Source organism: Condylura cristata, unplaced genomic scaffold (assembly GCF_000260355.1).
Source record: "Condylura cristata isolate star-nosed mole 26May11 unplaced genomic scaffold, ConCri1.0 scaffold00001, whole genome shotgun sequence".
NCBI lineage: Eukaryota > Metazoa > Chordata > Mammalia > Eulipotyphla > Talpidae > Condylura > Condylura cristata.
Window position 1 is genome coordinate 38,358,655 of NW_004567102.1, and position 19,558 is coordinate 38,378,212.

The 19,558-nt window shown below is 45.5% G+C and overlaps 1 protein-coding gene across 1 annotated transcript in view; it reads right to left on the reverse strand.

Annotated features, from left to right (window-relative positions):
- Positions 1–1,296: 1,296 nt before the first annotated feature.
- BACH2 (BTB and CNC homology 1, basic leucine zipper transcription factor 2) overlaps positions 1,297–19,558 on the reverse strand; it is a 235,103-nt gene continuing 216,841 nt past the window's right edge. Inside the window, exons 5-6 of the mRNA XM_004673699.2 lie at positions 7,616–7,822; positions 1,297–2,745 (exon numbers count right to left, since the gene is read on the reverse strand). Coding sequence (XP_004673756.1) covers positions 2,263–2,745; positions 7,616–7,822 — 690 coding nt within the window. The 3' untranslated portion in view covers positions 1,297–2,262. The remainder of the gene's footprint in view (positions 2,746–7,615; positions 7,823–19,558) is intronic.

A 19,558-nucleotide genomic window follows, 5' to 3' on the forward strand; every position in this document is an offset into this window, starting at 1 on the left:
CCATAATAAAAAATGGCAGCTCCACGCAACGCTTTATCAAAGTCTGTCTCATACAAGAGTGCACACACGCACACACACATACACACACGAGAAAAAGCAAAAACCCAGAGGCAGGTTTTAAAAGTGGAACTATTTTCAAAGAAAAGTCTTTTTTTTTTTTTAATCCTACTGCATGAACCAACACATTTCTGGCATTCATACATATTTAAACATTTAGCACTAATATTTGTACAGAAAAGAGTTAATAATACTAAAACATGTTACTATGATTTCACTTTTTGCCTACATCATATACTAATTTCCCCTTTTACATGCAGCTTTAATATTGTCCAAACAATGGCACAAATAAAGAAACAGTCAACCATCTAGTCCCCACTGCCCACCACCCCACCCCACATCAAGCCACTGGGGACTCTCTTCCACAGCCAGACTGGAGGGGCTGCTGGAGAGAGGGAGGGAGCTGATTCCTCCTCCTCTGGGTGGCTGGACAGCAGACACACCTTCCTGTAAACATGGCCAGGGGCCCACACACCTCCAGAGCCAAAGGAAGCTGCTCTCTGTGGGTTGCAAGCCAACCAGCTTTGCAGCAAGAGAAGAAATCAGGTGAGGGTAGGGGGGTGTGTGTGTGTGTGTGTGTGTGTGTGTGTGTGTGTGCAGTTGTGGTTCCAGAAGGGGCTCAGGGAATAAGGTGTCCAAAGCCTCAGAATGAAATCTGCCTTCAGACAAGAGACCAGAGGAAAAACCCCGGAATTCAACTCAAAGCATTCTGAGAAAGGAGAGAAAGACATCTTTGTCTGCGCCTGGGGCAGACCTCAGGCTCACATCTGTCCTGCTCTCTCTGGATGAGCTGCACTAACCTGGGAGGCCAGACCGGGCCCCCCACACCCCTTAGCTGAGCTGTCCTGGGAGAGAAGCTGGGCGGCTGGTCTACCAAGTCCTGCAAAGGAGAAGCTCCTACTGCACTGCACCCCCCAGAGCAAGTCGAGGCCTGGTGAAGTGCTGAAATGAATGGCACTTACTCCCTGGGTGAGAAAAAAGTTCTAACTTGATTTCTGGGAGCCAATGCCTGCCGAGTTCTGGTATAAAATCATGTATTTCTACTGTTACCATGCACTTCTGACTGAGACGTCCAAACTCTCTCCCCACTTAGAAATCTGAACATCCAGCATCAACTCTGAATTCTCTATCTGCATTTAAACTTTGCTTAGGGAAGGGTGGGGAGGAGATGACATATAAAAAAATACTCAAGCAGATTATTGTCTACACATCCTAGGATGAATTCATTATTTGGCAAGATTGTTTTTCCTACATAATTATCACCTGAGTGCTTTTTAATTAGCTAAAATGTTTTATTTTTAAACTAAAAGCAAGAATATACAGTATACTTGAGTTATACTGAAGTTACAACTTCATTTAAGAAAATAGGTTTGACCCAAAACTCAGTGCAAGTGGCAAAGTTGACCATGACTGTACAGTATCTGCAAGAAACAAATAAACCCACGATGCTCAGACGACACCCTGTGATGGTGCCAAACCAAACCAAACCAAACCAAACCAAACCAAACAAGAAAAAAAGGTCTGAGAAGAAAACCTCAAAAAAAGCTTCCAACATGGAATTCTGTCCATAAATAAGTATGAATTGAACTGTGAAGCAACAAAAATGACCATGTTAACAGTTACCCAACTAGTTCTAGCATCAGAGACAAAAGAAGAGGAATGTTGGAACCTGTTTATAAACGAGAAATGAAGTTTCCAGTTATAGGATGAGAAAATTGAGGCATGCAGGACTTTTGCATATGGAGATATATATATATATATAATTTTATATATATTATATATAATATGTACAGTCTAGCTATAAAACTTTGATGTGTATAGAAGCTGTCTTCAATGAAAAAAATTGAACATTCAGAAGAAATTCCTGAGATAGGGTTTGTGACATGGGCCACTGAGAAAAAAAATCCGTGGTTGGGTCCTAGAGGTGTTATAGTCTATCCCTGTTAAGACTGAAATTAACCCACAGACAGACAGTGTCATCACTGTTGTCTTTCCTTGCCAGAGCAAGGGGTAGCACCATTGTGAAGGTAACTATGTCACTCCTGCTCGAAAGAGGAGGGAATACTTAGAAACAGTATTGCTGCTGAGACGGCTGTAGTGTGCACCAAATTCCTTCTTGGTTCTTCCAGACAACAGATGAACAGGCCATAGGCTGACCAAAGAACACCTGGGTGGGGGAGGTGTGGACTGCAGGAGGCCGGGACGCTAGGTATAATCTTTCCTGGGCTGTTCATCAGTTGTACACTTGTCAGTCATTTCCTGGCAGAAGTCCACGGTCACCGTCTGGCTCCTGGGTTCTAGAGGCGGGCCTCTCTCTGGGAAGGGTCCTGGGTCGGTGCCTTCCAGCCTCCTTGCAGAAGTACAATTCTCTGAAGTGCTGCTGGGGCCCCAAGTGGGACCAGGAGGAGCTGCACCCTGCTCCAGGCAGCAGGACACACTTTCCCCTGCTGCACACTGGGAGGCAGCAAGGTTCTGCTCGACGCCCAAAGGTGCAGGGTTAATACTGGAGGCTGCAGGGAGACTCATGGGTCTGAGGACAGGGCAGTACCGATGCAGGGCCTGGATCTGCTCGGGACTCTGGATGTCTCGGCAGACTTCCTGGGAAAGGCAAGAGAAGTTGTCCAACAGTTCCCCCATGCACGCTTTTAGTTGATTCCTCTCTGACAACAGCTTCTCTTTCTCACACACCTGGATCACAGAGACAAAAGAGAGGTCCGATCAAGTCTCAACTGGACAGACAACACAAGACCTAGTTTCTGGGGGTTTCAATAGTGTTCATGAATGACTAGGTCAGGATGCAAAAATTAAGCCATACATATGTAGGGAGCCTGGATACATGCATCTGCCAAGTCTCCTGTCCAGATGTGTGCTGTGGCATCTCTTCAACCCTCTCTGAGGTCTGGAGATGTGGCCACCAAAGTCCTGACTAACCAGAAAACTGCTGGGAACCAAGACTCCAGTTTTTTGGAATTTGTAGCTTGAAATTCTCAGTCTCCAACCTGCTAGTTGATAATCTCCCCCTGATATGTTAGCTTTTGAGACTGACCGAGTCCAACTATAGGGCACTCTAGAAAAAGGCAAAACTATGGTCGGTGAAAAGATCAGTGGTTTCCAGGGGTTAGGGGTGAAGCACAGAGGATTTGGGGGGCAGTAAAAATAAGCTTTGTAGATTATAATGATAGATATACGTCAATCCCACAGAATATAGAACACAGAGAGACTGAAGGTAAACTATGGGCTTTGGGTGATGTCAATGTAGGTTGATTGCTGTTAAAAAAAAAAAAAGCACCACTCTGGGGGGATGTTCCTAAAGGAGGAGGATGTGGGTGTGAGGGGCAGGGGACATATGGGGACTTTTTCATCTACTTTGCTGTGAACTTATACAGCTTTATAAAAGAAAGTCTATATAGGGCCCTCCATAGTGGTGCAGCGGGTTAAAAGCACAGCACTAAGAAGCGAAAGCCACTTCAGCATGAGTTTGATCTCTGGCCCTGGAGCTGACCCACATGGCGCAGCAGACCTCCCCTGCCCTGCCCGCTGCTCCCCTCAGCAGTGTACTTCAACGACCTGCCTGTTCTGCCCCCTACTCTACTCTGGTGAATCCTCTCACTGCCCTCTGGCCTGTTCACCAGGTCTGTAGGCATAAATAAAAAAAATAAAGCTTAAAAAAAAAAAAGAAAGTCTATATAACAAAAGCAATGGGGAAAAAAATAACCCACTGGCAATTTTGTATGGTCAAACCCAGCATCAGCAGGGTGTCTTGCCTTTGTGGCAGAGGAGAATGACCGTGATAGATCCTTCCTAGGGCAGCGGAACACTGCTCAGTGAGGCCCGAGCACTGGTCCTGCCTGGACACAGGAAGGGTAGACAGGCTAAAGGCTGCACCCTGGCCTCCTAGGTTCTGAGATGCTCTCCTCCTTACAGAACATTCTACACAAGAGCCTGTGTTACTGACTCTTCATCCCTTCAGACAGATGAATTCAGCTACCAGATGGGAGTCTGATAAAGGCTTCATCACTACTATCTGTGTGAGGAGAGGAGACAGGGAGCAACAAGGACGCATATGAGATGGGTGGGGAAGAGCTGGACAGCTGAGGCAGCAAGAAGTGAGTTGCCAGCTCAGAGCAGGGGTGAGAAAGAGTGGTGAGGAGATGATGGGAGAATGAAGCGGGAAAATATAGAAGGGTGGGGGAGAAGAGCGCAAGGGAGGGGGCAAGCAGACGACATGGGGTCCCCTCCACGAGAGCTGCACGCGCCGGCACGTGAATGCAATCTGGCAGGCAGCGTGGGCATGTGTGTCGGAGACAGAGATTTACACGGGGAAAGGGCACCTGCTAAAATATTTATAAATTTATCAAGAAAACATGTTTGAAAAATGAAAAATAAACAGATGTACAAGTGCAACTCGAGAGAAATACATTATGCGAGTTTGCAAAAACTGAGTGTGGTGCAGAGACGGTGTGGGAGTGGGGGTGAGTGTGCATGTGCTGGGGCTTGCAGGCGGGACCTGTCTCCCCACCTGGACCCTGCCCCTGCAGCTTGGACCAGGTGAGTGGGTGCGGCACTAAAGGGGTGCTAAGAAACGAGGTCTCACACACCTGATCGTACAACCTGGATCTCCCTCCCTGGAATCTAGAAATCTTCCAGGTGAGAGGTGACATGGTCTGGCCCAAGCAGGGGAGCCCCAGTCTCAATTCAGCATCCTCTTGGCCAAGCCACTGATCTTTCTTCACCTACGCATTTGTAAAAGATTCCAGGTCACCTTTTTTTTTTTTTTTTAAAGATTTGTTTACGTATGTACATAGAACTGGGATACAGGCCAGAGGTGTGGTGAGTGAGAGGATTCATCAAAGACAGAGTGGGGAGAAGAACAGGCGGATTGATGAAGTACACTGCCGAGGGGAGCAGCAGGCAGGTCAGGAGAGGTCTGCCGCACCATGTGGGGTCACCTCCCTGGCTGGGGATCGTACTAGTGCTGCAGTGGCTTTGGAGAGCTTCATAATGTGGTGCTTTAACCCACTGCACCACCAGAGAGGGCCCTTCAGGTCACTTTTTAGGGGAACAAAAACAAGGTGCAGTGTGTGACAGTGTTGGCTTTCTGCAGGAAAGGCAGTAGAGCAAGGCCTCAGTTAAGGGCATGAAGCTCTAAGTCACAGAGCTACACTGGTGGACACGAAACCCGCTCAGCTGTGAACTGCAGTCTACTATGGTGGTTACAAAAATAAAAGCAGGGCGAGAACAAGGAGAGGCCCTCTTGGTGTTTCAATAGTACATCAGCAAAGTGGGGCTCAGATCCGCCAGCTGAGTGGCTCAGTTTAGTTAGTGGTTTAGGGTTATAAAATTTCATGGAAATGAATATAGCTACACAAGTCAGGTATTTCCCAAACATGGGCAATGAGAGATGTTCACCTACCAGAAAAGAAGTACCAACCTAGCATTACTATGCAACAGGCCTGGGGCCATGATGACAGACCCCTCGGCCTCAGCCTTGCCCGGGCCCCTCCCCAGCCCAGCGGCTTTCAGGAGACCCACACTTACAGTCTTGCTTCTTCAGGTGGTTTAAGTTAAAACAATTTTTTGGCTGTTAAAATAATATTAGAGAAAAGCTTGAAAGATATTCATAGTCCCATGACTAAGAATGGACAATTTTTAGTATATTTTAGGTAAAGATGATCAAGTCACTGTCCTTGTCATGAAGAGCCAGAGGTCCAGACCGAGGGCTGGAGGGACGATACACACAGATAATGCAGGGCCAATGTGCTCAGCACAGTGCTGGAGGTCAGATTAGGGTTCCAGGTGCCTGGCCTCCCTGTAAGGGCCTCCTGGAGAGGTGTCAGAGCCTGTTCTCCTTTTCTTTCTTTCTTTTTTTTTTTTTTAAGATTTATTTCTTTATTTATACAGAACTGGGGTACAGGCCAGAGGTGCAGGGGCGGTGACAGGATTCACAGAGACAGAGTGGGGAACAGAACAGGCAGAATGACAAAGTACACTGCTGAGGAGAGCAGCGGGTGGGTCAGGAGAGGTCTCCCGCGCCATGTGGGTCACCTCCAGGGCAGGGATCGAACTTGTGCTGAGGCAGCTACAGTTAGCTTTGTAGTGCTGCACTTTAACCCACTGTGCCACCAGGGAGAGCCCTTCTTTTTTTTAAGGTTTATTTATTTATGCTTACAAGAACTAGGGTACAGGCTAGGGAGGGTGAGAAGTGAGAGGATTCACCAGACACAGAGTGGGGAGCAGAACAGGCAGGTGGATGAAGTACACTGCTGAGGGGAGCAGCAGGTGAGACAGGAGAGGTCTGCTGCGTCATGTGGGTCAGCTCCCTGGCCTGGACTGAACCCATGGTGCAGTGACCATGGATAACTTCATAGTGCTGCACAAACCCTTGCACCACCAGGGAGGCCTGGAACCTAGCTCCTAAAGAACAAATGAGTCTGAAAGAAAACAATGGAGAGAGGACCAAGACAGAGAGGAAATTGCAGAGGCAGAAGCCCCAACGAGACGCAGGCGAGGAGGCAGGGCAGATACTGTGGGGTCAAGCTGAGCAGGAGTAGAAGGTGTTGCTAGAGATGCAGCTGCAGACAGAGTCACGGGAAACATGGAGCCTGGGCTTTCCTTTGCAGGTGATGGGAACTACCAACGCAGCAGGCTTTTCTCTGCTTGGTGTGTGTTAAAAGTAAAGATGCCAAGGTGCAGGACCCTACTAGTAACAGGGAACATTTCCGCTGCTTTTCATACATCTTATCTTTGTTCTTAGGTTCTCATTGGGTCAGTAGCTTCTCACGAGGTGAACAGCTACTGCAGAGAGTATGAGGGCCCCACCTTAGAAGGTAGCCCCACTAAGAGGCCTCCCAGTTCTTCAGCCTGACCCCAAAAATGGCACCCGAGAGGAGTTTCCAGTATCTGGCCAGCAGAATGGTGCAGCTGGATGAAGCTGGGCTGACTGGTATCCAGGCTGCTGTCAAGAGCCACAGGCCTGCAGCTGAAGGCTATTTATCCGGGAGTAGGGGGAGCTTAGGTATGAGTGTTGGAGGGGTTTGGGAGATGCGAGTTTGTTCCCTGAAGTAAAACACTCCCAGGCACAGGGAAGGGGTGGCAGTCACTTTGAGGCAGAATTACAAAATTAAGGACCTCGGGCTGTGAAAGAATTTGGATCATGTGGCTGAGTGACTGTGGGCTGTCTCCTCTGACCTACACTCTTCTGTGGGAGGCAGGAGAATCAGTGGGAAAGCGCAAAATTTAGAGTCAGACAATGGTTGGCATTCAAGCTCCACCTTGTACTGGGAAATTACCTAACCTCTGTGCACACTGGTTTCTCCAGTGTAAATGGGGATGAACAGTTCGTAAGTCATAGGGTGGATGGCAGCATTAACTATGGTCGTCTATGAAAACAGTCTGGAATAATACATGGTCCGTCTATGCATGCAGCAAATAAATGCCAGCTGTCATGACATGTCTGAGTTCTCTGAATGGCGTCCCTGCCCTCTACTTCCCCAGGCTGTCACTCCGCATCAGTCCTGCACACGCTAGGTTATGGGTTGCAGTGGATGGATCAACTCACCAATTTACGGATTTCACATTCTAAATTCTGAATGCAGTCCAGTTTCCTCTTGCGGCAGCGCTGGGCCGCAATACGGTTCTTGCTGCGCCGTCGGACATCATGAATGAACTCTAACTGTTCTGAGGTTAGCTTGTGCATCTTAATCATCATCTGGAAATCGTTCCTTGGAAGATCTGTGATTTGATCTACAGGAAAGGGAAGTTTGACCTGGAACAAGAATAATATGATGTGATATGTGCCCTGGGTTTTAGTTTTAAATCTGGCAAGTAGAACATCAAAAAAATGGTAAAACCTTCTCCAGAGGAGCAAGTAATATGGACACTACCGAAAGCAAGCAGTGATGAACTCTTTCTTGTTTCAGGTATAGATAAGATGGAATAACCAGGTAATAAATCAGGACATGAACACACAAGTTATAATGTGGTTGCCACTCCTGAGGTTTTTGGAGCCAACTGGATGGAGATTATTGGAGATATGTCTTCATTGCTATGGCACCTTTGTAAAAAGGGCTCTAAAGTAGAAACTTATTTACCTAAGACTTCTAGTGAGTCTCCTTTCAATAAAATGACAATTTAGAGACAGATATCATCTAAGAACTAAAATACTTCAAAAGTGCTGGAACATGGAAATAGTCGGCCTGGTTCTTAGTTGCAACAGGGGGATTAGGAGTTACAAGAACTGGTCTCTGATCCTTCCAACAGGACACGAGACCTCAGCTAGTGACTTCGTTAAGCCCTGATCTCTTCTGCAAAAGGGGCAAGGTTTTTGTCTGCACAGTGCTTCGGCAGGCACTTTGGCATTGTGTATTTTCCAAAAGTGGCCAACCCAGCTCACGGTTCCTTTTGCAACAGGGTGTGGACATCCCTCTATCAAGAGGTGGAGTGCAATTTCCTGCCTCTTGACCAATATAACATGGTGGGAGTACTGGGCTCACTTATGAAACTAGATCATTACAGGTACCAGAGCTGCTCAGAGAGCTCTCTCTGGAAGAAACCAGCTGCCATGCCTCGAGGACACGAGCAGGCAAGGGAGGGCCGAGTGGAGGATGGAGGCGCCAGCCCCCAACCAGCCCTGCCTTACTGGTCACATGAGCAAGCCACCTGGACAAGAATTCTCCCAGCCCAGTCTCACTTTCAGGGGACTGAAACTCCATCAGTATGACTTCAACCTTTCAAGATACCCTGAGCCAGATCATGCTTAGTGAAATAAGCCAGAAAGAAAAAAAAAATACCAGATGGTTTCACTCATAGCAGGAGCATAAAGGACCAGGGGGGAAAAATAATGAACAACTATATACCACAGACATTTTATGGGGGTAGAGTGGAGAATGGGATAAAAAATGGGGGTGGAGGGCATGGGACTACGGTGATGGCAGATGGGTGGTGGGAAGTCCACGGGCATTACAACTGATATGGAAAAAGGCACAAATGATGTAAAAATAAACTATTTTATATATACATATGTATGTGTGTGTGTGTGTGTGTGTGTGTATTATATAAATGATATCCTAAGCTGGAAGTGTGCAGGTGGGCCACTTCTGAACACCTGACCCACAGAAATGGTGAGAGATGTAAAATAGTTATTGTTTTAAGTTACTGAACTTTGGGGTGATTTGTTATGCAGTAATAGATAACTGCAGAAACTACTATCAATAAGGTTCTTACTTTCAAACTCTTAACAAATCAAGAAGCATGTTCAAAGGGATGTATGTGTGTCTTCCCTACAGTCTGCTAAATTCTTGTATACAACCCTGTGACAGTTTGAAATACAGGCTGCTCTCTGTATCCCCAGGTTGGAGTCAACCAACAGTGGATGGAAAATACTATATAATAAGACTTCAGGTCTGAACATACACAGATTTATTTTCTTGTCATTATTTCCTAAGCAGTATACAGTATGACTTTTACACAGAATTTATAGTGTAGTGGGTGTTAGTAGAAATCTAGACATGATCTAAAGATCATTGGAGGACACATCCCAGGCTATCTGGGAATGCTATGCTATTTTACATAAGGGACTTGAATATCTGTGGATTTTGTATCCTGAGAGGTCCCGGAACCAGTCCCTGGTTAATGGGGAGGGATGAGTAAGAACAGCTACTTTCTGAGGTCTCCTCCACTCCCACAAGGTGGGAGAACAGTCTTCAGCATTTTGTCACTACCCGTTCCGAGCCCCCTGCTGATGATTCAAAGGCATCAGGATTCAGTTCTGGTCCTATGTTAGCAGCTCTAGAAAAAGGAAGGCTGAGTGTTGCTTGACCAGAGAGACAAAGCATTTTCCAGCTCAGACTGCTTACTCCTTACTGTCATTAATATCCGCTGTGCATGGACCAGCAGATGGCACTATTAACTTAAATTTGCTGCAAGCACCAGCCAGCGCTGGTCAATGCAAAAGTCAGCCATTCAAGTGACTTTACATTTCCTAGCAGCCACATTAGAAGAAGCAAAAAGAAACAGGTGAAATTAATTGTAGTAACATATCCATTAACCTAATGATGCAACTATTTTCAACATGTGGTGAATATAAAAATTATTAATGAGATATTTTCATTGTTTTGATAGTAAAATGTCCAAGCCAAAGCCTATTTTATACTTGCAGCAGATCACAATTCAAACTCGTCATCGTTCTAGGAATGCTGTTACACGTGGCTATTATATGGACAATACCACTCTAGAAGACTGAAAAAATGCACTTGAGTGAACTGGGGTAACTAACATAGAAGGACAGCCTGGGTTTATTTGTGCAAAATATCTTTGGGTGAAGAAACCAACCCTTTGTTAGCATTCAGATGCTGCACAGTTATACCTGTGAGTGAGAGGAAGATATTTTACCCTGAGCTCAGGCCTTTTCTTTGGTGGTATCTGATGCAGGCAACATGTCCAGATCCTGGCATGTGAGTCTAGTTAATGCTCATGCATAAAAGAAATCACACTAAGTGCTCATTTGCCTTTTCTGTGGCCGGGTGCAACTGCTCTGACAGGTTACTTACTTCATAGCTCAAAGCCTGAGAGACGTGGCATTTGCTGAAGGCTCCCAATGGATACTCTCCTTCAATATCCACATGGTGAACTCTGTCCCATGACACCTGTCCAATCTTGGCCCAAGAGAGCAAAGTCACCACAGAGCACATTACAGCACGCTCTGCTCAGCCTGCTCTGACAGCTAAAGGCAGCCCCGAGGACAAACAGCTCCTTGTTGTGGGCCCAGGAAAGGGCTTTGTCCATGGGGCCCTGTTTGCCCAGGGCTTATAATGATATGAAAGACTGTTTGATTTCCCTTTTATGCCCTTTGGATAACAGACACTCAGATCCTGGACGGTGCCTAAATAACACAGAGGTCTGTTGTTGGGGACAGGGAGGTTTCCACACCAGGCAGAAGCCTTGTTTGCACAGCAGAGTTTGCAGCACTTTGGCCCTTGCGGCGTCTCCCTCTGCTGACAGCAAAGCGATTCTGCTTCTGCTCTCAATTGTGTTTACTTATTTTCAGAAAGAAAATATACCTATAGTTCCGGCCACAGGGAGAGTCAAAAGGCCTCCTACACCAAGTGCTACTGTATTTAAAATCATCTACACAGCGAATATAAAACACTAGGAGAAAGGACAGGAGAGGTTGACAGGAAAGAGGAAAAATCAACAATGTTGGTTTCAAAGTCCTTGAAGCAAAAGGACATATAAAATTTCAGCAGAGCTGTTGCAACTCAAGCTGCTCTCTAAAGAGGTCAAAGGAAAAGAAAATAGTCAGCTGCAGACTTCTTCCATATGAAAAAAAACAAGACAAAACCAAACACTCTAGTTTCTTTTGACTCTTACTTTTCTAGCCAAGGAGAACCTACACTGACTTCCAAGAGGGAAGTCCCTGAAGAGTTTTTGGAAAGGCACAGGGAAATGTGACCACATCTGTTTAACATTTTGGAGTAGTAAGTTCCAAGCCAATGGGCATCTTCCTGGAGATCAAGGGCAGCCATAGACACCCTTATGGGGCTGGGGAATGCTCCATTCAGAGGTTCACATTCCTCAAGTGGGGTCCAATAGTCAACTGACAGCTTGGCCTTGGAAAGCTGAACACATGGAGAAGACGAAGGTTCCCTCCTTTCTTCCAGAGAATTCTTACAACCCATCCAGGTCCAATAGAACTTAATGTCTTATTTACTACCCCTCCTCTGCCCCCACCCCCACTATGCTTTCAGGATTTTACTTGTGAGCAGTGGTTTGGTTCACATTTACTGGACTCCCACAGATAACTGCACACCCACATTGACAAGACAGAGTCCTTCCATTAGTTCCAACACCTGTATGACGAGGCGGCCGACAGGACTGTTCAGCTGCCACATGCATGCGGGCCTGTGCACTTCAGTGGCTGCATCCTCGAGGATGCTGGCTGCTCTTTAAGCTCAGACGCTGTCCCCACTTTGGTTCTCAGGACCGTCACCACTGAATCAGGAGGCTGAGGGCCAAACGGAGCACCACGGAACAGCTGCCACAGCTTCTCTAACCTGCCACTGTTGACTTTTCCTGGCCTCAGCAGCATGCAGTCTTCTCCTGCTGGAGCACAGCAGCAGGAAAGACAGCACTGAGGCACCCACACGGGCTGCTGAGTGCCCACTGGAAGGCTACGTGGCTTCCAGATATCCCATTCTCCAGCAGTCTGCGAAATGAAAGCTCTTGGCAATGTGTCCTGGGACCCCCAAAGTGGCTGGAAAAGGGAGGCAGCAAGTTGTGAAATCTGGATAATGAATGAAAACTGATATTCTTCCCTGAGGGTCTGGCCATATGTATTTTTAAACAGGCTTGTAATCAGACAATATGGCTCTCTCACCTAACCAGGCCCTTAACACACATTTCCTTCATCTGATGTCTGCTTTGCTGGATGGGGGCTGTTGGAGGACTAGGGTGGAGAAGCAAATGGAGTCAAGAACAAACACCTATTTCTTCTAAAATTACCAACAGCAGCTGGCTTGTGAATCTCCTTTCCTATTTCCATTCTTGGTTCACTACCAGGTGGTAAGTCTAAGTCACAAGAGTCAGCCAGGTCCTACCACTAGCACCCTGAGGTCCTTTACCACCAGTGCTCAGTTCCTTGGGAGCTGCCAGGGGAAGAAGCAAGATGCCTACTGGGCTGATGATTCTAGTGCAGCTGAAAAGGGGCCAGCAGCTCAGTGCGGGCAGGTGCCAGTGACGAAGTGTCCCCTTGGACAAGAAATATTTTCTTCACAACTGTCCTTCTACACTTTATTCTCATGGCCCAGTTTCTGGAACAAATGCAGGACACCTGGGACTTAGCTGTGATACTGCAATTAACTGGTGTGTGATCTCAGGCAAGACTTTAATTTCCTCTGTCCTTAAGTTCTTTAAGGATCTGCAAGTCACAGAAAAACAATGCCTGCCCTACTTAGCTTATAAGGTGGTCATGAAAAATGAAATTGGATAGTACATGGAGAAGGTGCTTTGGAAACTTTGAACTGCTGAGCCCTCCTTGGTGGCGCAACAGGTTAAATGCAGCACTACAAAGTTATCAGAGCCACTGCCACACGAGTTCAATCCCCAGCCAGGGAGCTGACCCACATGGTGCAGCAGACCTCTCCTGTCTCCCTGCTGCTCCCCTCAGCAGTGTATTTCGGTCAGTCTGCCTGTTCTGCTCCCCACTCTGTCTCTGCTGAATCCTCTCACCCTCCGCATCTCTGCCCTGTACCCTAGTTCTGTATGCATAAATATTTTTTTTTTTTTACAAATCTACTTTTTTTTATTTTTTAAGATTTATTTATTTATGCATACAGGCCAGAGGTGCAGGGGTGGTGAGAGGATTCACCAGAGACAGAGCAGGGAGCAGAACAGGCAGATGGATGAAGAACACTGCTGAGGGGAGCAGCAGCCGGTGGGCCAGGAGAGGTCTGCCGCACCATGTGGTCACCTCCAGGGCAGGGATCAAACTCATGCTGAAGTGGCTTTAGCTTCTTAGTGCTGTGCTTTAACCCACTGCACCACCAGGGAGGGCCTAATAAATAAATCTTTAAAAAAACAACAACTTTGAATTGCCTTGTAGAGCTGAAGTATTATTATTATTTCTGTTTGTCAGTCTTATCTTTCTTTGTCAAATGGGTTCCTTTTGCATCCATACAGTATGCTTTGGAGTTCCAGAAGCTCAGAACATCTTTTGAGACAACATGAAAATATTGTTTTAATTAGAAATGTGGCTGACTTCTATGCTGCCCAGCAAGGTTTTCTTTCTTTTTAAGCAGATCAATTACAGACACTTAAAAAAAAAAGATGGTGATTCAACAAACCACAAAAATGACAGTAAAGTTTTACTTGCAACATGTGTCTGGAAGTCAGTGTTTGGGTGGAAGAGTTAAGAGTCAGACAGCTCTGAAAAATGCATCTACAAAAAACTTGCACACAAACACTCATAGCAACATTACTGCTGATAGCCCCAGAGGTGGAAACAACCCAAATATTCCACAGTTGATGATGGCTCAACCACTGGAATATTATTCAGCAGTAAAACGGAATGAATTACTGATATATGCCAATGCAGCTGGCAAGCAAATCAATGTTGAATATGAATCTCAAAACCATTGTGCTAGTGAAAGAAGCCAGACATGAAGGTCATGTGCTGTAAGATTCCAATGACATGAACTGTCTAGAAAAGGCAAAGTTTACAAAGGTGGACTTATGGTTGCTTGAGGTTTTGGGGACTGGCAATGAGAAGTGACTGCTAGTGGATGATAAAAATGTTATGGTTATATAAATTGTATCTCTAGTTAACCTGTATGAGACATACATAAAAATTTAAAAATTATAGAAATAAATATAACTTTCACCTCTCCCCACCTTGCCTTGCACTTCTTATCATTTTTTTTGAAGATTTATTTATGCATACAGAACTGGGGTACAGCCAGAGGTGCAAGGGCCATGAGAGGATTCACCAGAGTGGGGAGCAGGACAGGTGGGTCAGTGAAGTGCACCGCTGAGGACAGCAGCTGAAGGGAGCAGCCGGCGAGACTGAAGTCTGCTGCACCATGTGGATCACCTCCGGGGCTGGCAACAGCACTGGAGCGGCTGCAGCATGCAGAGCTGCGCTTTAACCTGTTGTGACTCCAGGTAGGGTCCCTTATCTTACTTCTTATACTAGTTTTATCATTTATGTTTACTTGTGAAATAAACTAGAGCCTTGTTATATTTACTGTCTTTATTATTATTATTTTTCACTGAATATGACTTGTTGGGATCTCCCTGCTAGTACAGGGGTTAAAGTCTCAGTGCTATCAAGCTATCACCAGCCACTGTGACAAAAGCTTGACACCTGATCAGGGAGCTGACCCAGGTGGTGCGGCAGACCTCTCCTGTCTCACTTGATGCTCCCCTCAGCAGTGTATTTCAGTCGATCTGCCTGTTCTGCTCCCCACTGTCTCTGGTGAATTTTTTCAATCCCTGCATCTCTGGTCTACACCCCAGTTTTTGTATACACACCTAAATAAAACAATACTTAAAAAGTGACTTGTTTATTATTTCATTACTGGAAAAAGGATTTCCAAGTTGACTTTGTAACTAATAGAAAACCCAGGAGTCATAAAAACAAAGACTGCTAACTTGATTACATTAATTATTTTTCTGCACAGGAAAAGATATCATAAATTTAAAAATAGAGAAAATATAAGCAATATTTCTAAGAAAGAGTTACTACTCCAATATTAAGGGCTAAGGGGCTTAAAATTGATTAATGTCAAATACCACAGAAGAATAATGAGCAAAGATACAAAATGGGTTTTGCAGGGAAAAAAATAAAATGGCGATGACATAAAAAAATGATATCACTTAATTAGCCATCACTTTCTGCCACATTTTTACTGCTTGTAACGGGCAGTGCTGGAAAGAATTGGGCAAAATGGGCACCCAAGAACTGCCTAAAGGTAAATGAATTCCTGCAGTGTTTTGAGGAAGTGGGTGGCTCTTGCAAAAGCACATATCCTCTGACCCACTTACAGGACTCTAACTCACAAAAATGAAAATGTGACTTCTAAACCTGTTCACAAAAATATTTATTACAGCAATGTATATAAGAGGGGAAAAACTGCAGCCAACTAAATGTATGTTGAAAGGTGACACTCAAATAAATTGTGCCCTAATATTCTATGCATTTTTTACTTTATTTTCTGGGACCTACTTCTAAAATTTAATATGGTTTCATGTTTTCATACTATTTTTGGATAACTATTTTTTTTTAAAGTTTATTTATTTATTCATACAGAACTGGGGTACAGGCCAGAGATGTGGAGGGTGAGAGGCTTCACCAGAGACAGAGCCGGGAGCTGAACAGGCAGATCGACGAAGTACACTGCTGGGGGGAGCAGCGGGCGGGTCAGGAGAGGTCTGCCGCGCCATGTGGTCACCTCCAGGGCAGGCGGGGATCGAACTCATGCGGAAGTGGCTTTAGCTTCTAAATGCTGTGCTTTGACCCGCTGTGCCACCAGGGAGGGCCTGGATAACTATTTTAATGACATTCTTTTAATTGTTTCAAAGCAAAGCCCAGAAAAAGAAGTTCCCAGAGGTACACACAAATAAAACATGAGCTTGTTTCTCTAAAAAAAATTGTGACTTATGGGACCCATGGATGTTACCCTTCTGGGATAGACCTAGAGGCATATACATAGCAAAAAGCAAGTTGAAGAGTCATTATGTAATGATTGCCTTTAAAATGAAAGCCAACCTCCTACAGAGGTGAATAGTTGTTTGTATATTGTTGGAGGCACAGAAAAAGCCTGTTAAGTTTGGTCATGTTTGGGGTTGAGTATGCTGTGTTTGATTACTTAAAAAAAGAAAGTCATTTTATAAAAAGCCAATTGTTGATAAAGTCCAGTATTTGACTACTTTGAGCTGTGTGCAAAACAAATAGTTACAAAGAAGGGAGAAGTCTGTGTCAGTGAGAAAGGAGTTAACAGTTGTAACTGCAGCTTCCAGCATGGAAGGGATGCTCACACGTCCTTTCCATCTATTACTTGGGCTCCTTATGGAGGTGGAGGAAGCGAGGTGGGAAGGAGAAGTACTGGACTAGTGGCGGACCGGAGGTGGGGACTCCTTTCCTGGTTCACTTGACCTTATGCAAGAGCAGATCAGATCAGAATCAGCCCAAAGATTTGGCTTCTTTTGGATCAGTTCAGGAAAACAAGTTCTGTATCATAGGTGTAAGTAGCTTTTAAGGGCAAGTTATTAGCTAACAGAGAAGTTTTGATGAATCCCTGAGACAGTTTTGAAAAACCTAATTTCTACTCTAGGAGAACTAAAATGTCAACTTGGGAAAATAATCAGTGCTTTATTATAACAGCCTTATCCAAAATGCAGAAGGGCTAAGTGGTGTGATGCCTTTGGTAGTCTCTTTTCTTACTATTTAGAAATGCAAACAATTTAAAAAAAAAGTAAAAATAGAAAGTATTTTAAAAAGAAGAGGTATTTTTCAAGGGGAGATCAGTCCTGTTTATATTTTCGTAGTTTGAAGCAGTCTTCCCTATAACTGAAAAGTCCTAAGGTAGACACAGCTTGCAGAGGAGAAACACAGGTTCTTATAGATGGCAGTCAGTTCTAAGAAGTGACTTTGTGCTGTTTGGAGATATTAGAGAGACAAAAAGAGATTGACCTGTAACTGCAATTCCTTGAATATATGCAAAGATTGTAAAACCACAACCCTCTAGCTTAATAGTGGGGCTCCTCTTTTAAAAAAAAATTATTTATTTACATATATTTTACATCATTGTTTATTTTTTAAATGTTTAAAAGAATTATTTATTTATGGATACAAAAACTGGGTTACAGGCCAGACGTGGGGGGTGAGAGGATTCACCAGAGTCAGAGAGGGGAGTAGATAGATGGAGTGAAATACACTGCTGAGAGGAGCAGCAGACAAGACTAAGAGGTCTGCCACACCATGTGGGTCACCTCCCTGGCTGGGGATTGAACTCGTGCTGCAGTGGCTGAGGACAGCTTCATAGTGCTGTGCTTTAACCCATTGTGTCACCAGGGAAGGCCCTTTTTTAAAAATTAAAAAAAAAAAAAGATTTATTTATTTATGTATACAGAACTGGGGTATAGGCCAGAGGTGCCAGGGTGGTGAGAGGATTCACCAGAGACAGAGAGGGGAGAACATACAGATTGTCAAAGTACACTGCTGAGGGGAGCAGTGGGTGGGTCAGCTCCAGGCAGGGGATGGAATTTGAGCTGAAGCTTCAGAGTGCTACGCTTTAACCCCTTCCACCACCAGGGAGGGCCCACTGTTCATTTTCAAACAATGTTTGCTTTTATTTTGCCTCAGGTGTTGTCCACATATTATTTTCTCCCCTAATTCACCCATGCTCCATCACCACAGTCCCCTGCACCGTGCCTCCCTGCTCCTCTTAAGGAAGAGATGAAAAACAGACCCAGAAGCTTTTGCCCTCCTCTTGCTACATCAAACCTTGCCGAGAGAAAGCATTCTGCCAACAAACTGAAGTTGGTGGCCAGATCTTTGTCAGGGACACTGACAATTTCAGGGAGAGGGGAAAAAAAAACAGAAGTTGTGATTGGGGGAAAGAAATGAATGAGGAAAGAGAGGGGAAATGCATATGGACGGGCAAAATGTAAAATAATAAACAAAGAGCAGGCGCAGCCTTTGGTTGTTTGCACAAATCCTAAGTCCTCTAAGGTCCGGGCCACAGATGTGACTGGCTGTAGGGCACTGTGGACCACCCGCCACCCCAAACCTGAGGGGTTTGAATAGGAATCATTTCCACCCATTGTCCTTTATAATTTCTTGGAGCAAAATCAAATCCTTTCAGTACTTGTCTGCTTTTCTCCATTTTTCTAGAAAAGTAACAAAAAGCAGGGACTGGGCCAGCGAGCAAAGACAAGGGCATTTCTGTGGTTGGCACCGGGGAGCTTTGGAGTCTAGTTTCAAAACATGCCCAAATGAAAACCTCACACCACCCCGATAACCTTGCAGACACTGAATAAACTACACGTGGCTCCATGAAAAGCTACCTCGCATCTCTGCGCTCTGGCTGAGGCCTCTTTACTGGGAGTTAATATGCTGGGAGCGCAGACGCCTACGCAGGGCACTGGCCTGACAAGGATCATGCATGTCTCGTCCCGTGAGCCCCCCAGAAGCAGCTCTGAGCAGGGACTCCTGGCTGGCTTGCTTGTGCCTGCTCCCAAGCAGGTTCCTTGTCAGTCAGCCAGACAGTGCCAGATCAGGGACACACACAGCCTCACACTCTTCTGAGGGCTCTTTCAGGCTTCAGGGCTGGGGGGTGAGGAGGAGAGGGAAACACATGGGACACCTCTTTTCTCTCCTTACATATTAGCCTCACCCATGATGAGGCTGGTATTGTCCCTGTTTCCTCTCTCAGCATTGACACGATATGGATGGCACCTTCGGAAACCTTTACCGATGAGGCACTTAGCTTTCAAGGTGAAACTGCTACGCAAGCCCACTGCTGCTCAGAGGCTTCTCGGTATTTGGGGACGCTACATCAAACACTTAGGTGTGGTTGCTGAGGGTGCTTGTACAGTGACCCTGGGACCAGGAGGGACGGTGAGATGCCTGTCACTTCCATGGCAGTGGACACAGGGAGAGCCCGAGAGCTCTCCTTTGACATGCAAAATATAAAGGGGGCTGGGGAAGCACGTGTTTGATGTGCATCTATTTCATTTCAATCCATCGGTTCTAAAAGTGATTTTTGTTTACACCGAGGGGTGAGGAGCAAGGATGAGGGTGATGGGTACGGTGTTCTTTCAAAGCAGATAAAGAAGAAAAGGAGACAAGGTGGCAAGAGGAGGAGTTCTGAAGTCATAGAGCACCCTTTCAGGCACTAGACTTACTTTTTTGAAACTAAGAGACTTGCCTTTGTTTGCTGAGATTCAAATTGAGGTCAAATAGCCAAGTGCCTTCTAGGACCAAGGGGTCAATTTGGAAGCATCT